The following is a 27,994-nucleotide window of genomic DNA, read 5'->3' on the forward strand; positions in this document are numbered from 1 at the left end:
ATTTTTCCGATGGTTCGTGAGAATAGTAGGTAAGATCTTGAACCCTGAGATAATTTCTGAACGTTCATTTGCAACTACTCGGTAGATAACGCGTCTTCGATTAAATTTGATGATCGGAGGGATAGAATCATTGAACTCTAAAAACACAATATATTGCCAGGTATGACTGAGAATCACTAGACCAAATAGAGAATATAAGAAAATCCAAGCAACGTACTTGGAAAAGTATCCTTGTGATAACAACACAACACCAGTTCATTGGTCAGTCATAAATTTTCGATTTGAAAAAAAAAAACCAGTCAGAAGTTGTGAATCCCTATCCTCATTAACCTTTACAATTCAAATATCCAACCTAAACTAATCCAACTCCCTTCACTACAGTAATCTCTGCACATTGAAACCACACAGGAAACCGAGATGATATAACTAAAACCAATTACATCAGACAGTATGTTGGTCACAAGTATCAAACTTATATATCCTATTCTAGGAAAAAGGAAAGCACAACCAAACAATGGTTAATTTAGAAGCTGCCTACATTATAACATGAACTTTTCAAGGAGCGTTGAGACTGATTTGAGGCAGAAACACTCATAAGATGGACTTTAACGTTCGATGCCTCACACAACTTCACCCATCCCAGAAGAGGGTATCCTCCCGTTCCTGCGAATTCACATGAAAGCTCAATTTATATACAACAATGAATCTAACTTTCAAAGTTCGACATTGACTCAAATGGAACAGTGATAATACTTTTAAAAAAGTAGACATCGGTAGAACATAACTAAAGTGCAAGAGGGTTAAAGAGCATAGTTATTCTTTGAAGATAAAGGAAGTCAACATGCTTGCCAACTTGCGTGCACTTCAGTGATATATCAATCTGTGTTAATTGTGAAGCATGTTTATATAAAGAGGAATCTTAGAAAGTAATGTAAAAAAAGCAAATTTTTTTGCCCACCGTCTTTCTCCATTATAGTTATATCTGCATCATGTATACTTATCTGATGAATATAAAGGTAAACAATAACCAAATAACAGAATTTCTGCAGTGTCATGTCTAAACCAAAAAATAGCTCTACCTTTCAATCATATATCTAATATTTTATTTCTTTAATGTTTATCTATTGCAAACAATAGCCAACTGCACAAAAGAAAATAAAAAATAAAGTGGCAATTGGCGAGAGAATCACCTAGCAGATACCTAGAATGCAAGAGGCTTAAGGGCATGGTTGTTCTTGAAGATCAACGACCAAAATGGCCATTTAATAGGATATGATTGAAAGTATTTGTAATGTCATTAGTAACAAATAATTGAATTGTGCCAGAGGATCTATCACCCGACCTTAGAAATACAACATGAACAAAGCCTTTACTCAATATTTGAGCCAGTGGATCCATTCAGAACTTCATTTAATTGATTGGTTATTATTGTCAGATTAGAATTGCAATTATTTGATTTTAGACTATCTCCAGGTCGAGGGACTCCTCTCATATAAATATTCAGTACAAATACAAAAAAAATGAAAATGAGAAGGGTGGTAAGAAAAAATATCATGTAATTCTTTTATCAAAGGATAAATTAGAACTTTTTTCCCTCATATTAAAGGACATTAAAAAAGCATAGTAGTAGGAAATGTGACCACAACTCTACATGTTGGTCTGCAGGTCGTAGACGTGAGGATCGAGTTTTAGAAACAAAGAACATGGGTTAACTAGTGGCTAGAGACTTATATTTGGCTAAAAGAATCAGAAATCAAAACGTAGCAGAGACAAAATAGAAGTTTCAAGAAAGTAATCAACAGATGGTATTCTAGAAGGCAAGAACACATTTTGAAAGCAAACAGATATTGGAAGTTCCATTAATGTGATCCTATTTCCCCAAAAAATACTCAAATTATAAATATGACCAGTTAGCTTTCATTGCCCATAGAAAAGTTGTTTACAAGTACTCACTTTCAGTTGGAAATTACTCTTCCTTCTGAGCTATGAAATCACATTGGTTATGCAACAAGATACAATTCTCAAGAGCTTAAAAGTGAATTCAAATATGGAGAGTGCAAGACGAAAAAATAAGAAGCCATCACCCTAAGGTATTTCATCGACATTCTTCAGCTTCAAGAATTTTGATCCTGTCTAATCCTCTTCAAATAAACAAAAAAGAAATAATTTTTTTTTAAAATTAACACCTTATAAATAAAATATAAACTAGTGTTAGCAAGGTAACGAAACAATACAAAGATAGTACGAAAAATAGTTGAGCCACATATTGCTCTGACCTTTCAACACCCACGTATCTATTAGAAAAGTCATATACAACCACAACAAAAAAATAAAAAGATAGCCATTTGGGTTGGATCATGCTATTTATTATTAAAAACAGAACATTCAACATAAAGATTATCATATTAACTAAAAAACCCAAAAAAACTAAAAAGTATCAGATTACACAAAAGGTAGCAAATTTCACTAGAAGGTGACAGGATCAACTAGTATGTAGTAACATAAAGTAAAAAAATAAACTAGATTAATAAAAAGTTGGCCAAATTATCTAACACATAGTTAAATTAAGTAAAAGCAATCAGATTAAATAAAAAGTAATGATATAAACTATAAGATAGTTAGATTAACAAAAGAACTAATAAATTAAGTAAAATTTAGTCAGATTAACTAGACTATTGTCAGATTATAAAGTTTTCAGACAAGTTAGTAGGTAGACAAATTAAGTGAAACTAGAAAGACAGTAAAGTATGAACAAGTTAATTAAAGATGGACAAATTCATGTATAAAGATAGATATTTCACTGTATATTTCAGATTGTAAAAATATTCGATCCAAAAAAGTAAATTAATTAAAAATAGAAATTTTACCTATAAAGTTAATCAGTTTATGAATAACGTGAGGTAGTTTATTGCATATGCCAGATGTCAAAAATATATAAAAGTCAGAAAAAGATAATGAATCCACGAAAAAATACCAGATAGCTTTCATACAAAGGTAGCCGAACTATAAAGATAGATAAGTTGCAATATATGTATAAGTTTCCAAAATACTCAGCAATCAAATTAGGGAAGGCAACGTACATGTGAATGTTGACAGTTTAGTAGGTCGGAAAACCATCATACCATGCAAAGGTTTGAAGGAAAAAACAATTTCTGTAAAACTCTTTTCTTCACATGCTCCATATTTTCATCCTACTGAAAAGAAGATGCTACTTCATTAATTCTTGACAATTAAAATCCCTTCAAAAGATAAGTTCTACAAAAGAAAGGATAAATATGGAAATGGTTAATGTTTATCTACTCTTCATATTTCTGATTACAATGCAAGGAAAATGTCAACACCGCACATGGGCACAAAAAGTCAGAGTGGAACTTTTCCTCTCTCTCTCTCTCATCAAGGAGTTTGGCATTTAAGATTTCACATTATCTCAGGCATTGTTGAACAATAAGAAAGACCCTAGTGAGATACAAAGATAGAAATCTGGTTGTATCATTTCTAGAAGGACTTGTCCGATTGAGTTTGCAAGAAATATAATGTGTTTACTGAAAAAAGTCCATAATGGACTAGCAGTAGAAATTACAAGATTGAAGACTTTTACATTCGTAAACTAGAACCACATGTAAAATCAGTAGAAGACAAATGGATGTAATTAAAACAATTAAGACATATAGAATGAGCACTTACCGGTTTGATCATATTCTCAAGTTCATCAAAGTTGTACCCATTTAAACTCAACCCCCCTTGTAATGTCGAATTCTCCAAACAATACCCATCCTTCAATTGCCCATCCGCCATTGACTTATCATTCTTGCATTCTTGAGAGAGAAACATATTACCATAATTGGTCAGTCCGCTCATATTATTAACTGCGTTTTTTCTATACATTCCATTACCCAATCTCTGACTGTGAGAAGCATTATCAACTATAGATTGAGCTGCCATTGAGGGATTCAAGGAAGAACTGAATGTAATATTTAGTTCATGATTTTGCTGCTGACCATTTCCCATGCTCTCAAAATTTAAGTACTTTGATGAATCTTGATTAGCCCCCTTCAGCATAAGCATCATATTTCCAATTACAGCATTACTCTGAGGTGTCATCATTGTACCGCTTGGAGAAAAAGTTGAGTTGTCGCTTAATTGGGAGACAACAGTAGAAACACTAGAACTCATTGGCAATGTATTTGCACTACTAGTCAAAGGAATGGCAGGAATGGGACTTTGCCATGTATCATTACATCTAACAGAATCAAGCACATTGGACAAAACTCCAGAATTCACCTGAAAAGGTCCTGTGGATGATAATCCTCTAGGAGAGTAGTTTGTTGGTAATATTTGAGGGTTATTAATCACCGATCCAATAGAGATATTGGAGCTACAAGTTCCCATGCCACCAGCAGGAAAAGTACCAGGAAACCGGTTGTTTTGTTGTTGAATTTGGTTCAAACCCAAAGTTGCTGACGTGCTCTGAGGCAAATTCCCATGTTGGTTTCCTGTACTGAGATCACTAATAGGATTGATTGTATTTTGCATTCGGCGTGCTTGAACTAATCCAGGAGAAATGCTGTTATGTCCAAACACAGAGGGAGCTTTTCTACTAAACCCGGCATTTTGTTGAAGAGAAGGAAGCGATGTTAGTGGACTCGAAGATGCGAATGAATGGAAATCTCCAAAGGTATCCACTGTGGCTAGAGGTAGATAGGAATCTCTTACTCCAAAAGCAGCAGCAATATTTGCCTCCTGGCTTGCAACCTTTTTTAGGTATAGCCTATATTTCTGCAGGTAGTAAGTTGAGAGTCAGCTCCAACAGAATACATAAAAAATAATAAAGTAACATCAACCATAATATTGAAATCAGAATCAATAATTTTAGTAGTCTTCTCAAGTAAATTGATATTGAATAGGTTGGTTCTAAACACAAAGCTTAAATTAATTTCATGAGGACTTTGGCTGGTGTGACCGGCAAAACAAGGAATTCCAAGATATATAATTGTCAACAGTTGACAGAATATGTTTCTTCAGGAAAAAGGAAAAAGGAAAAAGGAACTAAAAATTTCTACGAAAACTAGAAACCATGATTTGTGTCCTCTAATGGTGACCATTTAATCTAATATTTCTCATGACCGGATAACAACTTGAAAAGTCTAAGGTTTGATATGCCATAGTCTCATATTGATGGAGAAAAATAGGCCGCTATGTTTCTTGAAAGAAAGAATCCAAAGAAGCATTACAGGATAAATGTACTTAGAATATTTTTATGGTTAATGTCAAATAGGACAAGATCTATTAGGTTCCAATATTTTCAGAAGGCGAAAATTATTACAACCTACCATTTCAAAATCCCAATTTTATAAATCAAAACGAACACTAACATTTCATTTCAACACTCTTACACACTTCTGTTACATGTAATGAAGTTATTCCCCAAATAGATAGTTCTTTTATTCCTTGAGCATCAACATCTTAGTGAATCATCAGGCAACATTCATAAAATTCTGCAGAATCTTAGTTTCATAAAGAATAAGACAGGTCCAGGGTCAATTCAGTGGCGAGCACTGTGGAAGAAATAGAAACTTGCAACACGAACTCTAAGAAAGTACAGCAGCCACAAACTAAAGATGACATTGACATAATCCAACAATAAGAGGGGAAAGCACAACAACACAGCATAAACACAATCACTCGCTTAGACTGAAAAATGTCAAACATAAAAATCGAAAAAGTTAGGATACAAGTCTTCTGTATTCACAAACAATAATCATAGTAAAAGCAATAGGAGGCAAAAATAGATGTCAATCCAAAACAAGCTTTCTGATAAATCAGATTTAATTTTGTAACAAATGAAAACATTTTGAGAATCCAGGATTAAAGACATGCCTGTAGATGGCTTGCAACATTTTCTCTTGTTAGCCCGTCAACATTCATAAGGTCCAGGATTCTTTTCGGTACAGCTTCTGTAGCAAAAACCAACATGGAAAAATTATAGGAAAAAATTCTCTTGAATTTATATTGAAGCCAAAAATTCACAAGTTTCAGTAAACAACAAAAAAAACTTACTGTTGATTCCCAAATGGTTAACAGCCGCCATAAACTTTCGGTGAAGATCAACTGACCAAACAACCCTCGCCTTTTTCTGTTGAGATGAATTTTCGGATTCATTCACATTCTCCTCATCTTCATCCTCTTCCTCCTCATTCTGATCCTTCCTCTTTCTATTAACTTTGTGATCTGAGGACTCACTGTTGACAGAACCTTGTCCTGCCTCAGATGGTCCTTTATCAGAATTATTATGTTCTCGTGGAACCGACTTCTTTTTCCTAATAACATGCTGCCATATATTTTTGAGTTCTTCCATTCGAACTGGTTTTAAGAGATAATCGCAAGCTCCATGAGTAATCCCCTTCATTACAGCTTTTGTATCCCCATTGGCAGACAACACTACAATTGCAAAATTTTAAAATGGGTTGCATTAACACAAATATTGCGATAAATTGGAGTTTATCACTAAGTCGACTATATCTTCCTTGCTTTCTGATCACAGCACAGAAAGTGGTCGGGAGACGATGTAAGTGACTTACTGATAACAGGGAGGTCCATTTCGAGGCCAACGAGTTCCAAAAGCTTAAAACCATCCATATCGGGCATGTGGACATCAGTGATGATCAGATCAAATTTGTCTTTGTTCTCCCTCAACATCTTCAGAGCCTTAACTGCCTGATTAGTTATTGTTACTGAAAAGAAGTAAAATTAACATTCAGATTCATCCATTGAGAAAAAGAAAACAGGAAGAGAAATAAACACCCAAAAAACTCTAAATTTCACTGGGGCAAGGGGAAGTGATAAATTCATACGCGAGTCAACTGAGACAAAACTGTCCATTAAATAAAATCCAGACAGAAGATTGACCATGAACTATAAAAGTACACACATTACAGACTCAATTCAGAGTGAATTCATGGCAGAATGTCAACACACAAGTCCAAATTTATCAGAGTACTTAAATCATTAACTTAGGAGGCCGAAAAGAAATTTTGAACATTTTACTATTTTCAGAGCAATTAACACATAAAACATACCAATCAGGTCAAAAGGCAACTTAGACTCTCAAATACCCATCATAATTAAACAAACACTTATCCACATGCAAACAAGTAACCATCCAAAACTAAAGTAAATCCTAAATACCCCCATTGACATGTTTAGATAAAGAACCAAACTTTGTGGTAAAAAAAAATCAAATTGAGAGGAACAAACCATGATATTTGCACTGGCGAAGCATAGCTTCAAGCACTTTCAGGCAAGTTTGATCATCATCCACAGCAAGAACTCTCATTCCCACAGGAAACTCATCTCTCTCTTCCCCCATAGCTTCAACTGTCATCAAAACAGCAATTTTTTTTTTTAATTCATTCCACCTTTCGACGTTGAACTGCCTCAAAAAAAAAAAGCCCCCAAATTGAATCAGAAATCAACTATGGGTCATCAAGAAATAGAGAAAGAAATATATGTAGAGAAAGAGAGAGGGGAGAGGCTTTGAAAGGAATCAAAGGACAGTTGCGCTGGCAAGAGCAAAGAAGGAAAGAGTTCAACTAAAGGAATGTTTTTGAAGAGAATTGGAGGTAATCAAATGAGGAAAGCTATCTCAAAGAGATTTACTTCTTAATTCTGGGTCTTAATTATGAATCAGAAGGAGCAATAATTTCATGGGAGTTTATGGAAGGTTTGGGATCTAGAGAGAGCTAGGGGAGGATGAAAGTAAACAGAGTGGAGGCGGCCTTTGGGAGGTCATATTTTATTTTATTTTATTTTATTTTATTTTTGACAGAATTCTGGATAAATTTAATCTGCATGTTTGCAGACTTTTAATGGGCTCATATATTAATGGTGGAGAAATTTAAAATAAACAAATAAATAAAAGGGTAAATAGTTTAGCAAACAAGTGAAGGCCTGCTGGGTTAATAATGAGATACGTATCCTTTTCTGTGAATGAAAATTTTGGGCAACTTTCAGGAATCAGTAAGCTTCTGACATTTTACAGCAATTTGCAACTTTGCTCTGAAATGGAAAGTTTTGGTTGGCTCTTGTATAGATTTGGAGTGTGCAGTGGCTGTGAGCTTTTGAGCGAGGAATTTCCAATTTACAAGATCATCAGATTTTTCTTAAGTTCGTATTTGATAATATAAGTATAATAATTAGCTGCTTATAAAGTTTTGTTTTTATTTTTAGTGAAGCTAATACACCTAAAGTATGTGGCTATGGCATACACTCTACTAGTATAGGGTTATATATTCTATGTTATTAGCAAATACACCGTACTATATGTAGATATACATTTTGTATTGTATATTTTGGGTTCAATGATAACAAAAATTTGTATCTAGAGATATGAGAACGTATAGAGTGACATGGATTTTATAGTAAATGAGGCTAAAACTTTGGGTTAATAAGCAATAACCTCTTTTTTCTCTTATTTCCCTGAAATTCTACTAATTCTTCATTTGGAATAATCTCCCCATCTCAAGGAACTATTATACGTGACATGCACACAAAATAGAAAATAAATTTGTAGAAAATTTCTATTTTTCTTTTAAGTGCTTCTCCTAAAGTTCGTTCGTGAGAGAGTGACGGCAACATTGAATCCATTTTGCCCAAATTTTAAAGTATTATTTTTTGCTTATCATCTTTTTAGTCAATATTAGACAGCTCATCAAGTAAAAAAGTTATTAGAGTGAGTTAGAAATTATTTTTACAACTAAATTATTGTTTTTGCTTCTTACGTAGCACTTCATTTGTTTATTCAAAAGTATTGGAAATTTCTAAAAGATTATAGAAGATTAAGAGATTACCAATCTTTCCCTTTGTTTATTATGATTTGGTTCCTCTATTAAAAATTTCAAACTCCTATAAGGGGCTGTTTGGTTCATTTCCAAAAAATTATGGAAATGGATTCCCACATAAGAAACCTATTCTGTAAAAATTTTAGGATATCAAAGGAATCCAAAACTTTTGTTTGATATGGAAGGATAAAATAAGGTTTTAGGAAATGGTATCCAAAACTGCTGTTTGTTTCACCCTAAAAAAATCGGAAAAGCATCATGAGAGAAAAGCACCATGAGGAAAAGCACCATGAAAAGCTGAGCTGGCACCCTCATTTCTAAAAAATTGCCCATTTCCGAGCTTTTAGACAGGAATTGGCCGTTCCAAAAAAAACACTATTTGACAAGGTTTTAGGAAACCATTTCTTAAAAAAATATGAAACAAACGCAGTTTTTGGATTTCTAAAACCACAAAAATGTTACTTTTTGTTCCAAAAACCGGGTTTTCCAAAAAAACACCCTCAAACAAACACGCCCTAAGAGGACAAACCATAATCCTTTTTGCTAAGCATATATTTAACCATATAATCATGCGGACACTTCAGCAGTCACTTTCCTTTGTGTACCAGCTCCAAGTTCCACTCAAATTTTAGCCTCCATTTAGGTTCATGTCCATGTAATTGTTGCTGTTTTTTTGCACTTTTGTAGCCCAACTTTTCTGCGATGTGGTCATTTTCATAGCTTCATGGCCAATCACTGTATGGCATGCTACACCCAAAGTTTGAGGATATGTGGATACTTTTATTTTATCTTTTTTTTTTTATTTTTTTTGGGAAGAATATTGTATAGGTAATCAATTTAAAACACATGATTGAAAGATTGATTAGGAACTAAACTTGTTTAGGTGGTTGCTTATCCAAAAAGACAATCCACATCTAATTGACGAAATTGACCTGTGCATTTCATTTTTTAAATCCTCATATAAACAAGCTTCCGTGTGAAATAACGAAGCCGTAAATCTTTGAGAGAAAATCCAATTGACCATTTTACACGCGCATACTTTTTTTTAGTCTATGAATCGGAGTCATTACGCATTAGCCGCTTTCACATAATTTAAAGAATTAGTGGGGGAAAAACTTTATTATGCATAAAAAGATATGAATCCATAACTCGTAGGGTGTTGCGCCGGAGTAAGGCCATGTTGTGCTCCTGTTGGGAGATAATCCATAACAGACTAGTCCCGTTTCGAATTTCTCGGCAGGTAAAAAACTATTGAGCCAGTGCCGGCCACAAAGCACAGGGGGGGGGGGGGTCCACGAGGTATCCGCACGATTCTTATTAATGGATGACGACTAATTACTATCCTCGTCTTGTGGCCGGCACTAGGCTCAATAAGTTTTTACACTGCCGAGTATTCGAACGCGAACTAGTCTGTTAGACATTATCTCGCCAACATGAGCACTAAACATGGCCTTACTTCCTGGCGCGCACACCGCTAACGAGTTTATGATTCATATTTCTTTATGCATAGATAAAGTTGTTTTCCCACACAATTCTTTAGAACTTACTGTAAAGCGAGCTAGCTGCGTCAATGACTCGGGCGAATTCATAGACTAAAAAATAAGATGCGCGGTGTAAAATGGTCAATTGGATTTCTCTCTCAAAGATTTACGCTTCGTTATTTCAACAACGGAAGTGTTTATATGAGGATTTAAAAAATGAAATCACAGCGTCAATATTCGTCAATGTAGTATGGTGATTGTTCTTTTGGATAAGCAGCAACCACGCTAACATAGTTAGTTTCCTAATCAATCTTTCAATCATGTGTTTTAAATTATTAACCTATCACAATATGTCTTCCCCAAAAAATATAAAAAAAATAAGATAAAATAAAAGTATCCCAAACATATCCTCACAACGCTTTGGCTGTATCATGCCATTACCATTGATTGGCCATGAGCTATGAAAAATGACCAACGGTCGCCAGAAACAGTTATGGCTATCAAAAGTGCAAAAAAACAGGCAACAATTACATCGGACCATGCCAACCTAAATGGAGGTAAAATTTGTGGAACATTGGATGCTGTACACAAAGAAAGTGACCTGCTGATAGTTTCCGCATAGGATTATACTGTTAAATATATGGCTGTAGCAAAAAAGGATTTATGGTCTTTCTCTTAGGCGTGTTTGTTTGAGGGTGTTTTTTGGAAAACCGGTTTTTGGAACAAAAAGTACATTTTTATGTGTTTAGAAATCCAAAAACTTGCGTTTGTTTCACTATTTTTCTAGAAATGTGTTCCTAAAACTTGTCAATATAGTGTTTTTTTGGAGACAGGCCAATTCCCCTGTCCTAAAAGCTCGGAAATCGGGCAATTTTTAGAAAATGCAGGGTGCCGCTCAGCTTCTTTAGGCTTTTCCTCATGTGCTTTTCTCTCATCTGATGCTTTTCCGATTTTTTTCAGGGTTGAAACAAATCACAGATTTTGGATACATTTTCCTTAAACCGGCTCTATGCTTTATCCTTCCATATCAAACAAAAGTTTTTGGATCTTCTTATATCCTAAAATTTTACAGAAGGTTCTTATGTGGAATCCATATTCCAATAATTTTTGTGGAAATGTAACTCAAACAGGCCCCTTATAGGGTTTGAAATTTTTAATAGAGGAACCAATTCAATAATAAACAAAGGAAAGATTGGTAATCTCTTATGCTCTATAATCTTTTAGAAATTTCCAAATAAACTTTTGACAAAAACAATGAAGTGCTCGTAAGAAGCAAAAACAATAATTTAGTTGTAAATAATTTTCCTAACACACTCTAATAACTTTTTTACTTGATTGTTAGGAAAATTATTTACAACTAAATTATTGTTATTTGCTATCTTACGGCACTTCATTGTTTATTTCAAAAGTATTTTTGGAATTTCTAAAAAGATTATAGCAGCATAAGAGATTACCAATCTTTCCTTTGTTTATTATTGAGGTTGGTTCCTCTATTTAAAAATTTCAAACGCCTATAAGGGGCTGTTTGGTTCATTTCCACAAAAATTATTGGAAATGGATTCCACAAAGAACCTTTCTGTAAACATTTTAGGATATCAAAAGAATCAAAACTTTTGTTTGATATGGAAGAGCATAAAATAAGCGCGGTTTTAGGAAAATGTATCCAAAATCTGTTTTGTTTCACCCCTAAAAAAATCGGAAAAGCATCATGAGAGAAAAGCCACATGAGGACAAAAGCCCTATGAAAAGCTGACGTCGGCACCCTCATTTTCTAAAAAAATTGCCCATTTCCGAGCTTTTAGACAGGGAATTGGCCTGTCTCCAAAAAAACACTATTTTGACAAGTTTTAGGAACACATTTCTAAAAAAATATGAAACAAACGCCAAGTTTTTGGATTTCTAAACCACAAAAAATGTTACTTTTTGTTTCCAAAACCGGTTTTCCAAAAAAACACCCTTCAAACAAACACCGCCCTAACGAGAAAACCATAAATCCTTTTTTGCTACAGCCATATATATTAACCATGTATAATCGCTATTGCGGAACACTTCAGCGTCACTTTCTTTGTTACAAGCCTCCAATGTTCCACCAAATTTTAGCCTCCATTTTAGGTTGGCATGTCCATGTAATTGTTGCCTGTTTTTTTGCACTTTTGTAGCCAACTTTTCTGCGACCTGGTCATTTTCATAGCTTCATGGCAATCACTGGCTATGGCCTGCTACAGCCAAAGCGTTCTGTGAGGATATGTGGGATACTTTTATTTTATCTTTTTTTTTTTATTTTTTGCGGAAGAATATTGGTATAGTAATCAACTTTAAAACACAATGATTGAAAGATTGATTAGGAAACTAAACTTTGTTAGCGTGGTTGCTTATCCAAAAGAACAATCACCATCTACATTGCACGAATATGACCTGTGATTTCATTTTTTAACATCCTCATATAAAACAAGCTTACCGTCTGTTGAAATAACGAAGCCGTAATCTTGAGAGAAAATCCAATTGACCATTTTACACCGCGCATCTTATTTTTTAGTCTATGAATCGCCCGAGTCATTACGCATTAGCCGCTTTCACAGTAAGTTTAAAGAATTAGTGTGGGAAAAAAACTTTATCTATGGCATAAAAGAAATATGAATCCATAAAACTCGTTAGCGGTGATGTGCGCCGCGAAGTAAGCGCCATGATTTCAGTGCTCTGTTCGGCGAGTAAGATCCATTAACAGACTAGTTCCGTTCGAATTTCTCGGCAGCTTGTAAATAACTTATTGAGCCCTAGGCCGGCACAAGCACGAGGCATCGTAGTTAGTGTCATCCATTAATAAGAATCGTGGCGGCTACCTCGTTGGACCCCCCCCCCCCCTCCCCCCACCCCCCAACCCCCACCCAAAAAAAGTATATGAATCCACTTACATAGAAAAAAAAAGTAAGTAGTAATTGCATCTGAATTAAGCTCTGATTATGTTTACTGTCTTTTACCGTTTCGTTCGATGAGTTATGTAAGCTAGATTCTGAATCTTTCCGTGTTATGTTAGTTCGCATATTATGATTGTTTTATATCAAAAGATTTTAATTGAAGTTTGAAACTATGTTTACTTCGGTCATCTAATTAAACTGTTTTGTCAATATGAACATCGAACTGTAATTTTTTATTAAGCTAAAACTAAAAAGAGTAACCACATATTTTTGTTAAACGTAATTGGAATATATTCAGAATAGAATTAAGTTAGATTTAATAATAGATTAAATAAAATTTGATGGTTAAAAATTCTAAAATTAACATGACAGTGTGACGTGGGAATTTTCAGTCAAATAGTCTCATGTTCGCATGACAAAAGATATTAAAATTTGCATGATATACACAAGTGCTGCAAAAAACATCTGAAAATATTACTAGTACAAAGTAGGAGAAACCATAAAGAATTGAAGTGCTAATTAGCCTAAGATTCAAACAATTATTTACTCCGCGTGACAAATATCCAAATGATTCCTCACTTTGTTACTCGACGGATGGCACTTCCGTAAATATCGGTAAAATAGCATGACCTTCTCGTCATTCGTTACGTACGCATGTGCAGTTCGTGCGCCAGACTCCACCGTTCGTCCTCCTCGCGACGTAACGCGCTCCTATTGGCTGATAGATGGACAGTAAGATGACGTAAGGTGACGTGGCCGTGACTGTTGAGCGCGGCTCTCGACGTGGCGATCGACTGGAGGTTCGCCGTAGCTGGAGGAGGCCCTTCCGGGTTGGATGTTAGCGTTGGACTGGGGCCCACGACGACTTTTTGTTCTCGGGAAGCGGGGTTATTAGAATCATCCGTACACGTGTGCGCTTCTTCCGAAGTTAACGGTCACCCTTGATCTCAGCCTCGTCCTCGGTCGGTGTGAGTTTTAACTTTTAAGGATCTACCAAGATCGAATTCTTTGCAATTTCTAATTAAGGTATTTTTACTGTAGTAATTAGCCGAGTAATCGTACTTTTTATTTTTATTGTCGAATAAAAATAGCCGTCTATGAAAGTTGTTATCTTGCTCCATCTACTCCTATGTACTGAAAAAAGAATCCAATGATTTACTATTCATACTATAGTAAATTATTATAACATCAACAGTAAAATTTTTAACTTCGGTAGTTGTTTATGCTGTAGTAATTTACTGTATTATGAACAATACCCTTTTAAATATAGAACGGTAGATATTACTTCTAATTTTAACAAAACAATAATTAAATCAAATATATTAAATCTTAGAGGGAAGCATTGTTGATGTTCAAATCACACAGGATAATCCAGAATAGGATGATTGAGGAGTGATGAAAGATGATGGAGGGGATCGCTTCCTTCCTCGACTTTATGTCTTCGCCACTGAGTTAGAGTGAACGATCTGCACAGAAGAAGGTCGTGAGAGGGCGGGGTGGTGATTCCACCGTGATACCTCCGACGATCAAGTCAGTTGATGAACTTGAGCTTGAGTAGAGTAATAGAACTATGTGTTCTTATGTTATGAGCATTAGAGATGATGATCTCTGAGATTTAGGTCAGTAGGAGAGTTTAGATTATGAATTTTTTGCTATGCCGAATAGCATATGTATATAAAGATAATGTCAATGGCAGATTGATCACTCCGGCCATGCAAATGGCGGTGAAAAAGTGTTAGCTGGAAGGTGAGTCATCATTTACTCTACATGTGTCGGCTGACGACAGGAGAAAGATCACTTCAGCCTCGATTTGAGGAGCGATCGATGCGACGTGGGCTGATAAGCGGCGTGATGACGCATGGTCTTTGAGTAGACATGATATGACTTGTTGTCAGGATGGATAAGCTTTGGTGAAGTTATCTTCTAGCTTCACTGAGAAGCAATATCCATCATGATGGGACTTGCGAGGAGAGTCGACTTGTTGAAAGGAGTGACGACTCGAGGAGCGCTGGTTGAATGGATTCGGGTGACGACTCGTCCCGCCTTTCGAGTCGACATGGAGGAGTATCGACTCGACTGGGTCGACTAGGCTCTTGACGAGTTATCTACTGTGAGAGGGCCGATTGGTACCGTATTTCATTTCAACATTGATGAATGTTGACTCGTCTGGTTAGCTAAGTCGGACTGCTAGCTGATCTCTGACTATCTCTCCTGTCGGTCGAGATGTTGACTCGTCTGGGAGGTCAGGATGTCTCGTGTCGATTAGAACCACTCCTCGTGTCGACACTAGGGTGTCGGCTTGCCTGGCTAGATGGAGATGGAGACTCATCAAATTATATATTTAGAAACAGTTGTACCTCATAACAGTTGGCCCATTTCGCTTGGAGTCGGCTTTAGCCGAGTCTAAGTGAAATGAATAAAGCTCTGGAATGAAGTTAGGGCCGCTGATTGCTTTGTAGCATTACTCTAATCGAGCAAACCAAATGGAAATTCTTGAGTTAGTCGTGTTGTGTTGACCCGAATGTTGCGAGTCGACTTGACAACTGGCTCATATTGCACTTATTGTGGGCAAGATGCTCGGGTCTTGTGTCAACAAAGACGAGCAAGTTGAAGTGCTTTAAGTCTTTTTTCCAAAGATAACCGGGCAATTGAAATTCATTCCTTGGGTTTACTCATGATGATACCAAGGTCTTAATGGTAGAATGATGATTCTGAGGCTAGGTCTCATGTTGGACCTAAGTCTTCATAATCCTCGTATGGTCAAGAGGTGACCGTGGGAGTCGACCATAGAGTTGTACCTTGGGCTTACCTAAAAAGGAACCAAGGTCTTGACCATGATGATCGATGAGAGCCGCAGGAATCGACCATATGTTGTGCATTGGGCTTACCATGATAAAGAGCTAAGGGCTTTTGACACGTCAGCCCGGAGGTTGGGTCGTCTAGGACTTTTTTGGTGCCTAGGACTTCACCATGATGGCTGGTGAGAATTAGAGGATCCAACCACATGTTGTGCCTTGAGCTTACCCTGATAAAGAGCCAAGGGCTTGGAATCCAACTAAGGAGTCGAATGCCTAGAACTGTGAGGAGAGTTGACTAGGGCTTCCCCTCCCCTATGGCCGAGAGACGACTGTAGGAGTCGGCCAAAATGGTTGTGTCATGGGTTTATTCTTGATAAGGAACCAAGGGTTTGCTCTAGAGTGCCTAAGGCGCGGCTGAAGAGGACTATGTGGCCCTGGTTGCCACCTTGTAGGCTCGGGCATGTTCCATGTCCATGTATCCATGGGCTATGATCATCAATTGCTCATAATTGGTGACTGGCTTCTTAGCCAAAGAATCGATCAATGCATGACTTTGTAGGCCGGTTACGAGTGTTGACATGGTGACCACACTCCCTGGGTCATCGACTTCTAACCTCTTGGCTTGGAATCTCTTGAAGTAGGCCCAGAGGCTCTCTTCTGGTCCCTGCCTCATTTGGATCAGCACACGAGGGGGAAGCTCCTGCTTGGCGTCAGCTAGAAAATAGCAGATGAACTTTCGGCTAAATTGTTGAAAGTTTCTGATGGATCTCTTCTCGAGAGTGTTCCACCAGAGCTTAGCACTCCCTAAAAAGAATGATAGGAAAGCATCGACAGAGGATTGCTTTTGATGCTTGGAGCATACTGATCATATCATAGTAATTCTGAACATGCTCGGAGGGGTCTCCCTCGCCCTTGCATGGCTCCATGCAAGGCATCTTGATCTTCTCACATGGAACATTCATAAGGTCATCTAAAAGGGGGTTGTTACTCCCGAAGACGTTTGAGATCGGTCTATTGACTCGATCGTATCCAGAGGCTCTAATGGTAGGACTTTCGCCGATGAGTTCCTGATGAGGAAGGAGACATTGGTGAGTTGACCAATGGGGTGCAAAATTTACTTGTTGCGGCAGTGGAAGCCGGCTGAGAAGATCACTAGTGAAGGCAACAAATTACTCTTGGCAAGATTGATGAATCATATGAGCTATTGATTCAAGCTGGGCTTGAGTAGCATAGCTCTGATGAGTTCCTTTAGGACGAGATCGCTCAGCTCTATCTTCAGAACTATACATGTTCTCTCAAAAAAGAAAGAGGGTCCCATAGTGGGCGCCAGACTGTTGATGTTCAAATCACACAGTATAATCCAAAATAGGATGGTTGAGGACTGATGAAAGATGATGGAGGGGATCGCTTTCTTCCTCGACTTTATGTCTTGGCCACTGAGTTAGAGTGAATGATCTGCACATAAGAAGGTCGTGAGAGGGCGGGTGGTGCTTCCCCCGTGGTACCTCCGACAATCAAGTCAGTTGATGAACTTGAGCTTGAGTAGAATAATAGAACTATGTGTTCTTATGCTATGTGTATTAGAGATGATGATCTCTAAGATTTAGGTCAGGAGGAGAGTTTAGATTGTGAACATTTTGCTATGGCGAATAGCATCTGTATATAAAGACGATGCCATTGATAGATTGGTCACTTTAGCCATGCAAATGGTGGTAAAAAGTATGAACTGGAAGGTGAGTCATCCTTTGCTCTACATGTGTCGGCTGGCGACAGGAAGAAGATCACTTCGGCCTCGATTTGAGGAGCGGTCGATGGGACATGGGCTGATAAGCGGCGTGATGACGCATGATCTTTGAGTAGACATGATATGACTTGTTGTCAGGATGGATAAGCTTTGGTGAAGTTATCTTCTAGCTCACTGAGAAGCAATGTCCCTCATGATGGAACTCGCGAGGAGAGTCGACTTGTTGAGAGGAGTGACGACTCGAGAAGTGCTGGTTGAATGGAGTCGAGTGACGACTCGTCCTGTTTTTCAAGTCGACATGGAGGAGTATCGACTCAAGTGGGTCGACTAGGATCTTAACGAGTTGCCTCTTGCGAGAGGGCTGACTGGTACCGTCTTTCGTGTAGACATTGATGAATGTCGACTCGTCTAGTTGGCTAAGTCGGACTGCTAGCTGATCTCTAGCTATCTCTCCCGTCGGTCGAGATGTTGACTCATCTGGGAGGTCAGGATGCCTCGTACCGATTAGCACTACTCCTCGTGTCGACATTGGGGTGTCAGCTTGCCTGACTAGATGGAGATGGCGACTCATCAAATCATATATTTGGAAATAGTTGTACCTCATAACAGCAAGTACAAAAATGTAATGCTTTAAAAAAACAGGGGGTCGTGATTTGTAGAAAAAACATCAATTAGACGGGAAGGAGACAGAAATCTTTCTGAAGTTCTTGCAAACTGGAAAAATAGAAGCATATTTGATTAGCATTTTGGAAAAGGACATGATTCTAAGAATATTGTGAGTTAACACTCTTAAGAGGCTAAAATTGAGTTATAATGGTAATACTGAAACTGAAAATAAGAAAATTTGGGTTCATCATCCGAAAGCTATGGAATTATCTATCTTGATCCCTAAATTCGTCATGTTTTGTACTAATTTAAAAGCTCTCGTTGGAACATCATGTATCTGTTAGACGCAATTGTAGGCATTAAAAATTGTCTATGAGTTCACACACGTAGATCGAGACGAAGAGAAGACGATGAACGTCATTATCCAAATCAAGAAGGATTATTTGATGTCATAGAGAAGCTAACAAATGCACGAAGCGAGTTGATAAAGCATACAAATCAACGGGATGGTACAAAACGAAGAAGCGACTCGACCTGGGGTTACGTTTTACCCACAAAGGAGTAAGCACCGCTCGTGTCTTGCTCATCCCATGGGTGTCTCGCCCATGGGAGGTTATAGAAATCTTCGTAAGCTTTCTAACGTGCCTTCGGAGGAGGGAGTTAGAGCCAAAATACCCGAGACAGTCCAGACTATTTAACACCTGTGAGATACCAATTGTGTCTCGCACATTTTGGTCATGATACGATTCGAATTTGAAAAATCTCAAAAGACAAAAGTTATATGACTCTTTGTCATTTTCCCAACGCATCTGAATCATCTCATTCTGATGTCGTACGAAAGAGTTAAGACCAAAATACCCGAGATAGTCCAAGCTATCTCGGACATGTGCGAAATAGTCAAAGTGACTCGCAACCAGGTCAGCTCCCGACTTGTTTTCTGATAAGATTGGCTTCTAGAACTCTTTAGGGTCATTCATAAACATGTGGGGTTATCCTTAAACATATGAAAGCTGTTACACAACCAAAAACCCACCTAAACGGATAATAAAGGCAGATCTGAAGGGAGTCATGAATTTCAGAGGAGCTAGGGCGATGTTCTGACGAATTTGAGAAAGGCTAGCGAGATCTTGGTGAACTCCAGCATAAAGAAGGAGCGTTTCGAAGGATCTGAGGTCTCCCCTATTCATTGAGGCCAGGTTTGGTCTTGATCTCGAGAAGAGTCGTAATCTCGCTTGGTCGAGATTATCACTTCAGCGATTACTTCCTTTTTAAAGTAAGAGCTTTAATCAATCTTCTGTCAACCGGATATGATCCGAGACGGTTCACGGATAAACCCTGACACAGATAAAGATCTCATGTAAACAGAGACTAATAAATATGATCTGTGTGTTGTTTGAAGGAGATTGTAATTTTTATTTTTATTATGTAAAGGTCTTATAAAAAGACCAATTAATCCTTTTGAACTTGTTGTAACGCTCAAAGTTGTAACGAGTTATACAACGAAGAAAACAATTTCTGATCCAAACAGTAGTATACAGATATATATCGTTATCTTACATATTACCAAGTAAGCATCACTTACTTTCTAATTTTCCAATAAAATATTTATTAAAAAATTCTAAAGTTGCCTCCAAACATGAACCTTCCGAGAGCTTTTTGGTTAAATAATTTGTTAACCAAAAGTTGCGTTTTAGCTTATCAAGGAAACCAGATGGAATAGCGCTCTCTATTCTTTGACGAGTTAAAACTATATTGATCGTCATATGTGCCTAACAAAAGTAAAACAGGTTCATGTGTTCCTCCATATTGTTGGTTGGTGTATATATCACTAGTTAATGTGACACACATTTATTTTGTCATTTACAGTATGAGTATATTGATAATCTAGATCGTAGCCTATCTCGATGCATATCCTTAATTAAATAATAATAATAATCATATCATACTCCCTTTAAAAGCACGAGTTCGGAAAATCTTTTTTAGACAAATATACCCCTTTATAGTTTGAACTACCTTATCATAATCAAATTCTAATTTTCAATGGTCAATATTACCCTTCACTATTTTGAATATTTTATTTATATCTTAATCTATCCTAATCATAATCATATCTTATCCTAATCCTATGTGAACCATGTTTAACTTAACAATTTAAAAAAATTAATATTAATAAAATATATAAAACATAAAAATGATATTAGTTTGTTAAGATAAAGAAATTACAAGTAGATAACATATTATAATACATGAAGTATTACAAAAAAACCATAAAAAGTTTTAAAATTACAGAAAAGACCCTAAAAAGTTTAAAATTATAAAACTCATCCAAAATGTCTCAAAACTTAAAATAAAAAACATGAAATTAAAAAATTAACATCAGTTTGCAAAGAATTTAAAAGTTACAGTTAACACCTCAATGTCTCAAAAATTATAGAAACACCCTTAAAAGTTTAAATTACAAACAAGCACATTAAAATTCTAAAATTTTAAAACTTACAAACAACACAGATGAATTCAAGAGATTACCATGATACACCTAAAATTTTTGACATTTAAATTTAAATTTTTTAATTAACACCCTCAATATCTCAAAAATTATAGAAACACCTTCAAAAGTTCAAATTATAAAAAGCCACCCTAAAATTCTAAAATTTGTAAATAAAATAAGATGAATTCAAGATATTACCCTTAGACACCTAAAAAATTAAAATTTTCCAAAATTAACCTCAAAATTTTTTAAAAACTCCTTTAAAATTTAAAAATCGTAAAAAAAAACTCTAAATTTTCAAAAATTTTAACTAGCACACATCAAATTCGTCGATTGGTAGACCGCTAAAATTTAATATTTTTCAAAATTAATCTATAGTTTTAATAATTACAAAAGACACCCTCAAAATTTTAGAGTTACAAGAAATATACTAACATTTAAAAAATTACCACCAACACATGAAACATAGAATTTACAACTACCAAACTTAAAAGTAAATTTTTTTAAAAACTCTTTCAAAATTTTAAAAATTATAAATCACACCCTCAAAGTTCAAAACCACAAAAATGGGCTAAAATTTTAAAACTTGGCAAAGAAAAGTGTAATTGTTTGGTATTTTTCATATATATATATATTAAAATTTCTAATTTAGGGATTTACTATCCATTTTCAGCATCTAAGAATAGTCTAATATATATATATATATATATATATATATATTAAAATTTCTAATTTAGGGATTTACTATCCATTTTCAGCATCTAAGAATAGTCTAAGTTGATACACTGGTAAAAAAACAATAAGAATTGATTAAAAACATCCGGTTAATGGATAAATTTTTTAAAAATATTATAGATTAAAAATTATCGACACTATATAAATTAAAGTAATTTTATATAATTTTAGTAATAAGTTGGGGTAGCCAAAATACATTCGTAACATTAATTGATAGATGTTTAAATCCATAGAAATGATAAAACACTATAATATTATACCTTAGCATTAATTGATTTTAATTTAGAAACTTTAATCTTTGACGTTAATAATATTTATAGGATAAAAGAATACAAGGAATTACATATGGAGAAACTATTAGAATATTTAGAGATAACTTTAAAAGAATTGAGTTATTTCTATTGCAAATGGGAAAGTGATGGAAATAAATCTAAAATTCAGAAAACATCAATGAATCACTTGAATTGGCATTAACATAAGACATATTTATTAATGAAGTACTGAATAAGTTACATTAAAAAATAATTTAATAACTTTATCTTAATCAAAGAAAAAATCTCCATGGAAGACATAAGAAAAATTTGTAAGTATTCATAAATTCCATATTGTGTTCTTCAAATTAAATATTAATATTATAATCTAAGAGAAATTGGTAATGAATAATGCAGGTATTTAGTTTAGATCTTTATAGAAAATAACAGGGATAGAGCAAAGGTAATATTATTGAAATAACAGAAATTCTTATTGGATGCACATCAGAAGAATTCATTTTAGAGGAAAATAAAGAGATAGCTTCTAATTTATTTAAGTAATAAATTAGGAACACAAAGAATTTTATATATATGAAATTAATATTTATTCTCATTGAAATTAGAAAAAAATCAAAGTCTATATTTTGAGCAGTTTGTGTTGAACATCATAAGTACATTTGACTTCTTTGTAAAGTTAAATGAGATGATAAAAAATTAACGAGCCTAGGAAAGATAATAGCATAAAAAATACAAAATTAGCCTGATGTCACAATTGATGTAGATGATGAAAAAAATACTCTAGAATTGTCCGAGAAATGATAAATGATAAACCTGAAGAAGGATTGATCTTAACTCAATAAAAAATAAAATAGAAAAAACAAAAATAATATTTATGAATATTTTATAGAATAGTTTAATTATTTTGAGTGAAATTAGGAATCTTTATAAGGGAGTTTCATGAATTTTTTTTAGTACTTTTATATTCTTATGTGGATGTTTTTATCATATAAAAGTATACTAGAGTTAGCATTAATCTTTAATTTATATTTTTTTATAAAGTCTATCAATGATTAGGAATAAACTTCATATTCTCTTTTGCATCGTTTTAACATACTTTAAGTCAATCATTTTGCCATATTGGTTTTAAATATTCACCTTCATTGTATAACACTATTTTAATATTTTTCACTTTGCAATGCTATACTTTCTCAAATAAAGCTTAGTTTCATATCGGTCAAAAATAATATGAAAATTCAAATTATTTTTAAATTATATTTGTTTTTTGTCAATTCAAATATCAACATAAAAATTTAAATTGGGTGTATCCCATTTAAACAAACATAAAAAAATAATCAGGATGTAAGAGTTTAAAGAAAAAAATGAGCACAAACTGCCAAAAATACTTAATCATGGTATTAAATCACGTGCATTGCACGTGTGTAAAAACTAGTAATAATAAAAGACGATCATCATATAAGGAGACGCATCAATAATGTTCTTTTACTCTGTCTAATTACAATGGTATACCCAGCTAGATTAACCAAAATCACATGGAAAAGTGGATTTGAAACTTTTATGCCGCTCTTAATTAGGCCATAAAAATGATAGAATTAAGCTTAATTTCTTTCTTGTTTTGTTGACCCTACACGCTTCCATATGTTGGTACTTGTTTCTTTGATTATTAGAAAGATTTGGCTACATGCATATCTTTGTGACCTCAAGATTCCTTGGAAGAAAAAGAATTAGTTAGTGAATCGACCTGGACCTCATTTTGCATGATCATGTTTTGGGGCTCTTATCCTCCGAAAACTATGAGGTGGGTTTGCACATCAGGATCTTTTTATTGGGTCTTAACAAGGACCACCAAAGCATTTTTAGCTGGAATATTATCAACATGTTATATGCCAAGTAGTTCAACGGATCACATGGAGAGTATTGTTTGGATAAAAATGCTTTTTTGTAAATTAAGCTATTGTTTATGAGGTAATACTGATATGGCATGAGAGTTGGATGGGAGATTTTGAGATCAAACCGCATGGGATTATCATCTTGCTATACCCTTTCTTTCTCATGACTTGTAAGGGTAATACTTTCGGTAAAACATGTTTTTTGTTAATAAAATTTAGAGACGTGAACTAAGTGAGTGTTTGACAACTTTATAAAATTGTGCCAGGACTGAACCTGGCCCAATTCTAGGCTAGATCTGACCTTTTTTTTATGCCCAAACAGTATCACTAAATTAGTTTTGTTTTGGACCAGGAGGTCTAGTCCAAAATAAAAATAGTTTAGCACAAAACTGGGTCAGGACCGGTCCCAGCCCAGTTTTGCTCCGTTTGCCAAACTGGCCCTAAAATTTAATCTCATTAAGTTTAAAATTGGAAAAAAGGCTAACAAGGTCAGACCAATATTTCAAATCTATTTGTTAATCTATAATATTCTTCAGTTTTTAAGATAACCCCCTAAACTTTAAAAATGTCAGTTGACCACTAAAAAAAGCCCAAATGTTGAGTGGATTTGTGACATATTTCATGTTAATTAAGTGGGATTATCTCGAAAGTGGGCAAATGAGGGAGAGAGTTAGTTTTTTTTTTTTTTTTTTTTTTTTTTTTTTTTTTTTTTTTTTGCGTTGTGAGGTTTGGTTTGCTTCGTGTGGTGTTTACCCACCCAAATTGAAAATTACAAATTCTTGCCCATTCTTTCTTCTGAGGTTACACCCCCTGCTCAAACACAAACTTCACGTGCTGACTAGGCCAGGGCGAGAGGATTGAATCTTCCTTGGGCTTTTCATAGTGCTTGTCTCTACCATCACGAAAGGTACGTACATCAAGCTAACTCAAAAAGCAATCGATCTTGATATAAGGAATTCCCGAATAGGTTCAGAGTGGATGAGTTCTGGGAACATTTATTTGGTAATAGAAGTGACAGTTTGGTCCCACAAGCTTAGACTGTCCTACTCTTTCCTAGACACAATGTTCTACGTATATAACTCCTTCCTTTCAAGCCATTATGATGCTATTCTCTTTTCGCAATCCTTGACGTACCTCACTAGGTGGATATAGCTAATCATAGCTCCGCGACAAAATAAACAAGGGCTATTTTTGATATTACTCCCTCAAACCTTTGCATGCTCTTGAGATGAGTCCCTCAAAACATTGAAATTGGTACGGGGTATCCCAAATCATACGAGATGTTTCAAACTAAACCTTTATACAAAATTCATCCAATCTATTCACCGTATTTGGGTTAGTGATTAATTATGCATAAGCTAAGTTATGACCCTCTAACACAAGCTCTCCCTTCTAGTTTCCACATCATCTCCTAAAAAAGGAAAAAAATTCTCCTCTTGTCATCCCCACTGTTGATGTCAGTTATCAAACACGGGGTTTATATATTTGTGAATTAAAGTAGAGTTAGGATCATCAAACTCGTTCATATGACTGGCTCTGTAGATCGTTGTTCTTTCCTGCACACGAAGAACTCGTAAGAGTCCGGAGTTGGGTTTTCCGGTTATTTTTCCGACAATCAAGTCAATATATGAACTTGAGCGGGAAAATGTGAGATGAAGAAAATCTAAAAGTTGCGTGGAAGACCCAGACCATTACCCTGAGTTGCATGGTTTTCATTTATAGCGGATTAGAAGGGCAGATAGGTAACTTGAGCTGAATCCAGGTAGGCAGCTGACTCGACAGACAGCTAACAGGTGTCAACTGCTTACGAAGATGGGTCATCCAGATGGTTAGTGCCAAACGACAGAAGCCGTTTGGTGCTGATGGAGCTAGATAAGTCATAAAGACTTTTGGGGCTGGAGCAAGGATGATTTTTTACCATGCATTTAACGTGATGGTGAGTGGCTGTTGGTGGGGGGCTCGAGGAAGACCACCTTTCGACTCGGAGTGGCGAGAAGGGACAAGTCGAGCTATCTGTCGAGAAGGGACGACTCCTTGTAAGAAGGGCGAGAACTACCGCCTCTTCAGTCATCTGGTGGAGGGCCGACTAACACCGCCTTTTTACTCTGTTATGCGAGTTGTCAGCTGAGATAGTAGGCTGAGTGTGGAGGCTTGTGGGCTCGATCTAATAGGTATGTCGAAAAGTACCGCCTTTCGAGTCGGCTATGTAAGTTGTCGGCTTATGGAGTCGGCCGCAGTTGTAGTTCGAGTCGTCTCGGCTCTGATCATGTCTGATCTGACGTGGAGTAGGACACGTGCTGACAACTCAAAAAAGATTAGCACTTAGTTATTTATAGGCTATAACAATGGCCCCTTTCATTCAAACTCGGATGGACTAGTACAGGTGAAAGTTGAATAAAAAGTCAGATTTTTGCCTTATCAATTTTTGTATCTTTCTTGCTTGCAAATTCATGCTTTGTTTGAGTCCATGTTTGTTATAAAGTTATTGATATTAAATGATCACACGGTCAATAATATCTATGGTTGGATAGGGGTAAGGTTGATGAGGGGTCGTTTCCTTCCTCCAATATTCGATTTTGAGTTAGGTTGCTAAAAAGGCTACACATGTAGAAACACTTGAGAGAACGGGGACTGGTTCCCCCGTGGTTCCGACGACGATCAAGTCAGCTAGTGACCAGGTGGTTAGTGTCAAACGACAACAATTGCTTAGTGCTGACAGAGCCTGACAAGTCATAAAGACTTTTGGGGCTCGAGCAATGATGATTTTTGATAATGTATTTAATGTCATAGTGGTTAGCTATTAGCGAGGGGCTCGAGGAAGATCGCCTTTCAACTCGACCTAGCAAGAAGGAACGATTCAGCCTAGTGAGAAGGGACAATTCAGGCTACCTATTGAGAAAGGACAACTCCTTACAAGAAGGGCGAGAAGTACCATCTCTTCAGTCGTCTGGTGGAGGGCTGAGCGTGGAGACATGTGGGCTCAATCTGATAGGTAGGTCAACAACTACTGCCTTTCGAGTCGACCATGTAAGTTGTCAGCTTACGGAGTCAGTCGTGGTAGCGGTTCGAGTCGTCTAGGCTCTAACTAAGTCTAATCTAGCGTAGAGTGGGACACATGTCGACAACTCAAAAAAGATTAAGGATATAACACCCATAATCAACCAAATCCTTCTCTCTCTCTCTCTCTCTCTCTCTCTCTCTCTCTCTCTCTCTCTCTCTCTCTCTCTCTCTCTCTCTCTCTCCTCCCCCTGTAGGCAATAAAAATTACCTTAATTCCTAGTAAAGAAGCTCAAAACTGATAAAAAATGCTAATATCTTTCAAACCGTAAGGAATTTGGCGAAACGGATAGGAGCAAACCGAACCCTTTTGGGGTAGGTTAGTCGGCTCTGTCTTGTCGAGATAGTTGATTTTTATATATAATTCGTCCAATTCTGACTTACGGTTTGAAAGTTATGATCCGTTCTTCGCAGCATGTTCTGAAGTCTACATGCAAGACTGGACTTCGCCTGAACTGATTGAAGCTCGCCTGACAACTTCGCCTACGAGGTTCGCCGTGCAGCAAGGCTCGATATCAACAGACTAGGTTCGTTGTCTCGTGAAGTTTGACATCAAAGTTCATCATTGTAGACAAAGCTACTCTGGAAGATGAAGCTCGTCATTGAAGACAAGGTTCAAAGCTCATCATTGGAAACGAGGTTCGAAACTCATCATTGGAAACGAGGTTCGAAACTCGTCATTGAATACGAGGTTCGAAACTCACCACCAGACGTAAAGCTCATTAGTGAAGATGAGACTCGTTAAAAGGAAATTCACAAGACTTGCTACGTAGTTGGACTCAGCTATCAAAGACGAAGTTCGTTAGTGAATACAAAGCTCGTCAGACAGCGTCAGTAAAGACAAAGTTTGCTATACTATAAAGTTAGCCTTAGAAAACGAACTCCACAACATATTGAGGCTCCTTCAATCAGATGAACTTCGCCATGCAGCGAGGCTCGTCGTCCGTGGGAGATCCAGCTGTAATGTCTCCGAAAATCCAGTCAGTCATGTGGGCTAAATCCAAGGAGTCAGTTACATCACGGCTCCATGATTTTAGTGCATCAGTTATGCCACGACTCCACAATTTTAGCGCATCAGTTACACACTAAAGGCCTAAATAGCTATGAGTAGCTATAAAAGGAGGAGGAGCATGAGAGGCAGAGCTAGGGCATTCAAGATTGAGATCCGAACCTCG

The 27,994-nt window shown here is 36.1% G+C and overlaps 1 protein-coding gene across 1 annotated transcript; it reads right to left on the reverse strand.

The window, feature by feature from the left end:
- LOC109819734 (two-component response regulator ORR22-like) lies at nucleotides 237-7,814 on the reverse strand. The gene is made up of 6 exons (XM_020385586.1): nucleotides 7,255-7,814; nucleotides 6,579-6,731; nucleotides 6,058-6,438; nucleotides 5,878-5,954; nucleotides 3,685-4,776; nucleotides 237-663 (listed from the first exon to the last, which is right to left on the reverse strand). Exons 1-6 carry the CDS (start codon nucleotides 7,379-7,381, stop codon nucleotides 631-633), a joined length of 1,863 nt encoding a protein of 620 aa, XP_020241175.1. The 5' UTR covers nucleotides 7,382-7,814; the 3' UTR covers nucleotides 237-630.

This window comes from Asparagus officinalis, chromosome 8, assembly GCF_001876935.1.
Source record: "Asparagus officinalis chromosome 8, Aspof.V1, whole genome shotgun sequence".
NCBI lineage: Eukaryota > Viridiplantae > Streptophyta > Magnoliopsida > Asparagales > Asparagaceae > Asparagus > Asparagus officinalis.

Excerpts from the sequence above, each read along its gene's own strand:
- LOC109819734 (XM_020385586.1), bottom strand. The coding sequence starts at position 7,381 with ATGACAGTTGAAGCTATGGGGGAAGAGAGAGATGAGTTTCCTGTGGGA. Across the intron at positions 6,732-7,254 it reads TCGCCAGTGCAAATATCATG|TAACAATAACTAATCAGGCA; the intron begins GTTTGTTCCTCT and ends ACTTCTTTTCAG. Across the intron at positions 664-3,684 it reads TTGAGAATATGATCAAACCG|GAACGGGAGGATACCCTCTT; the intron begins GTAAGTGCTCAT and ends GTGAATTCGCAG.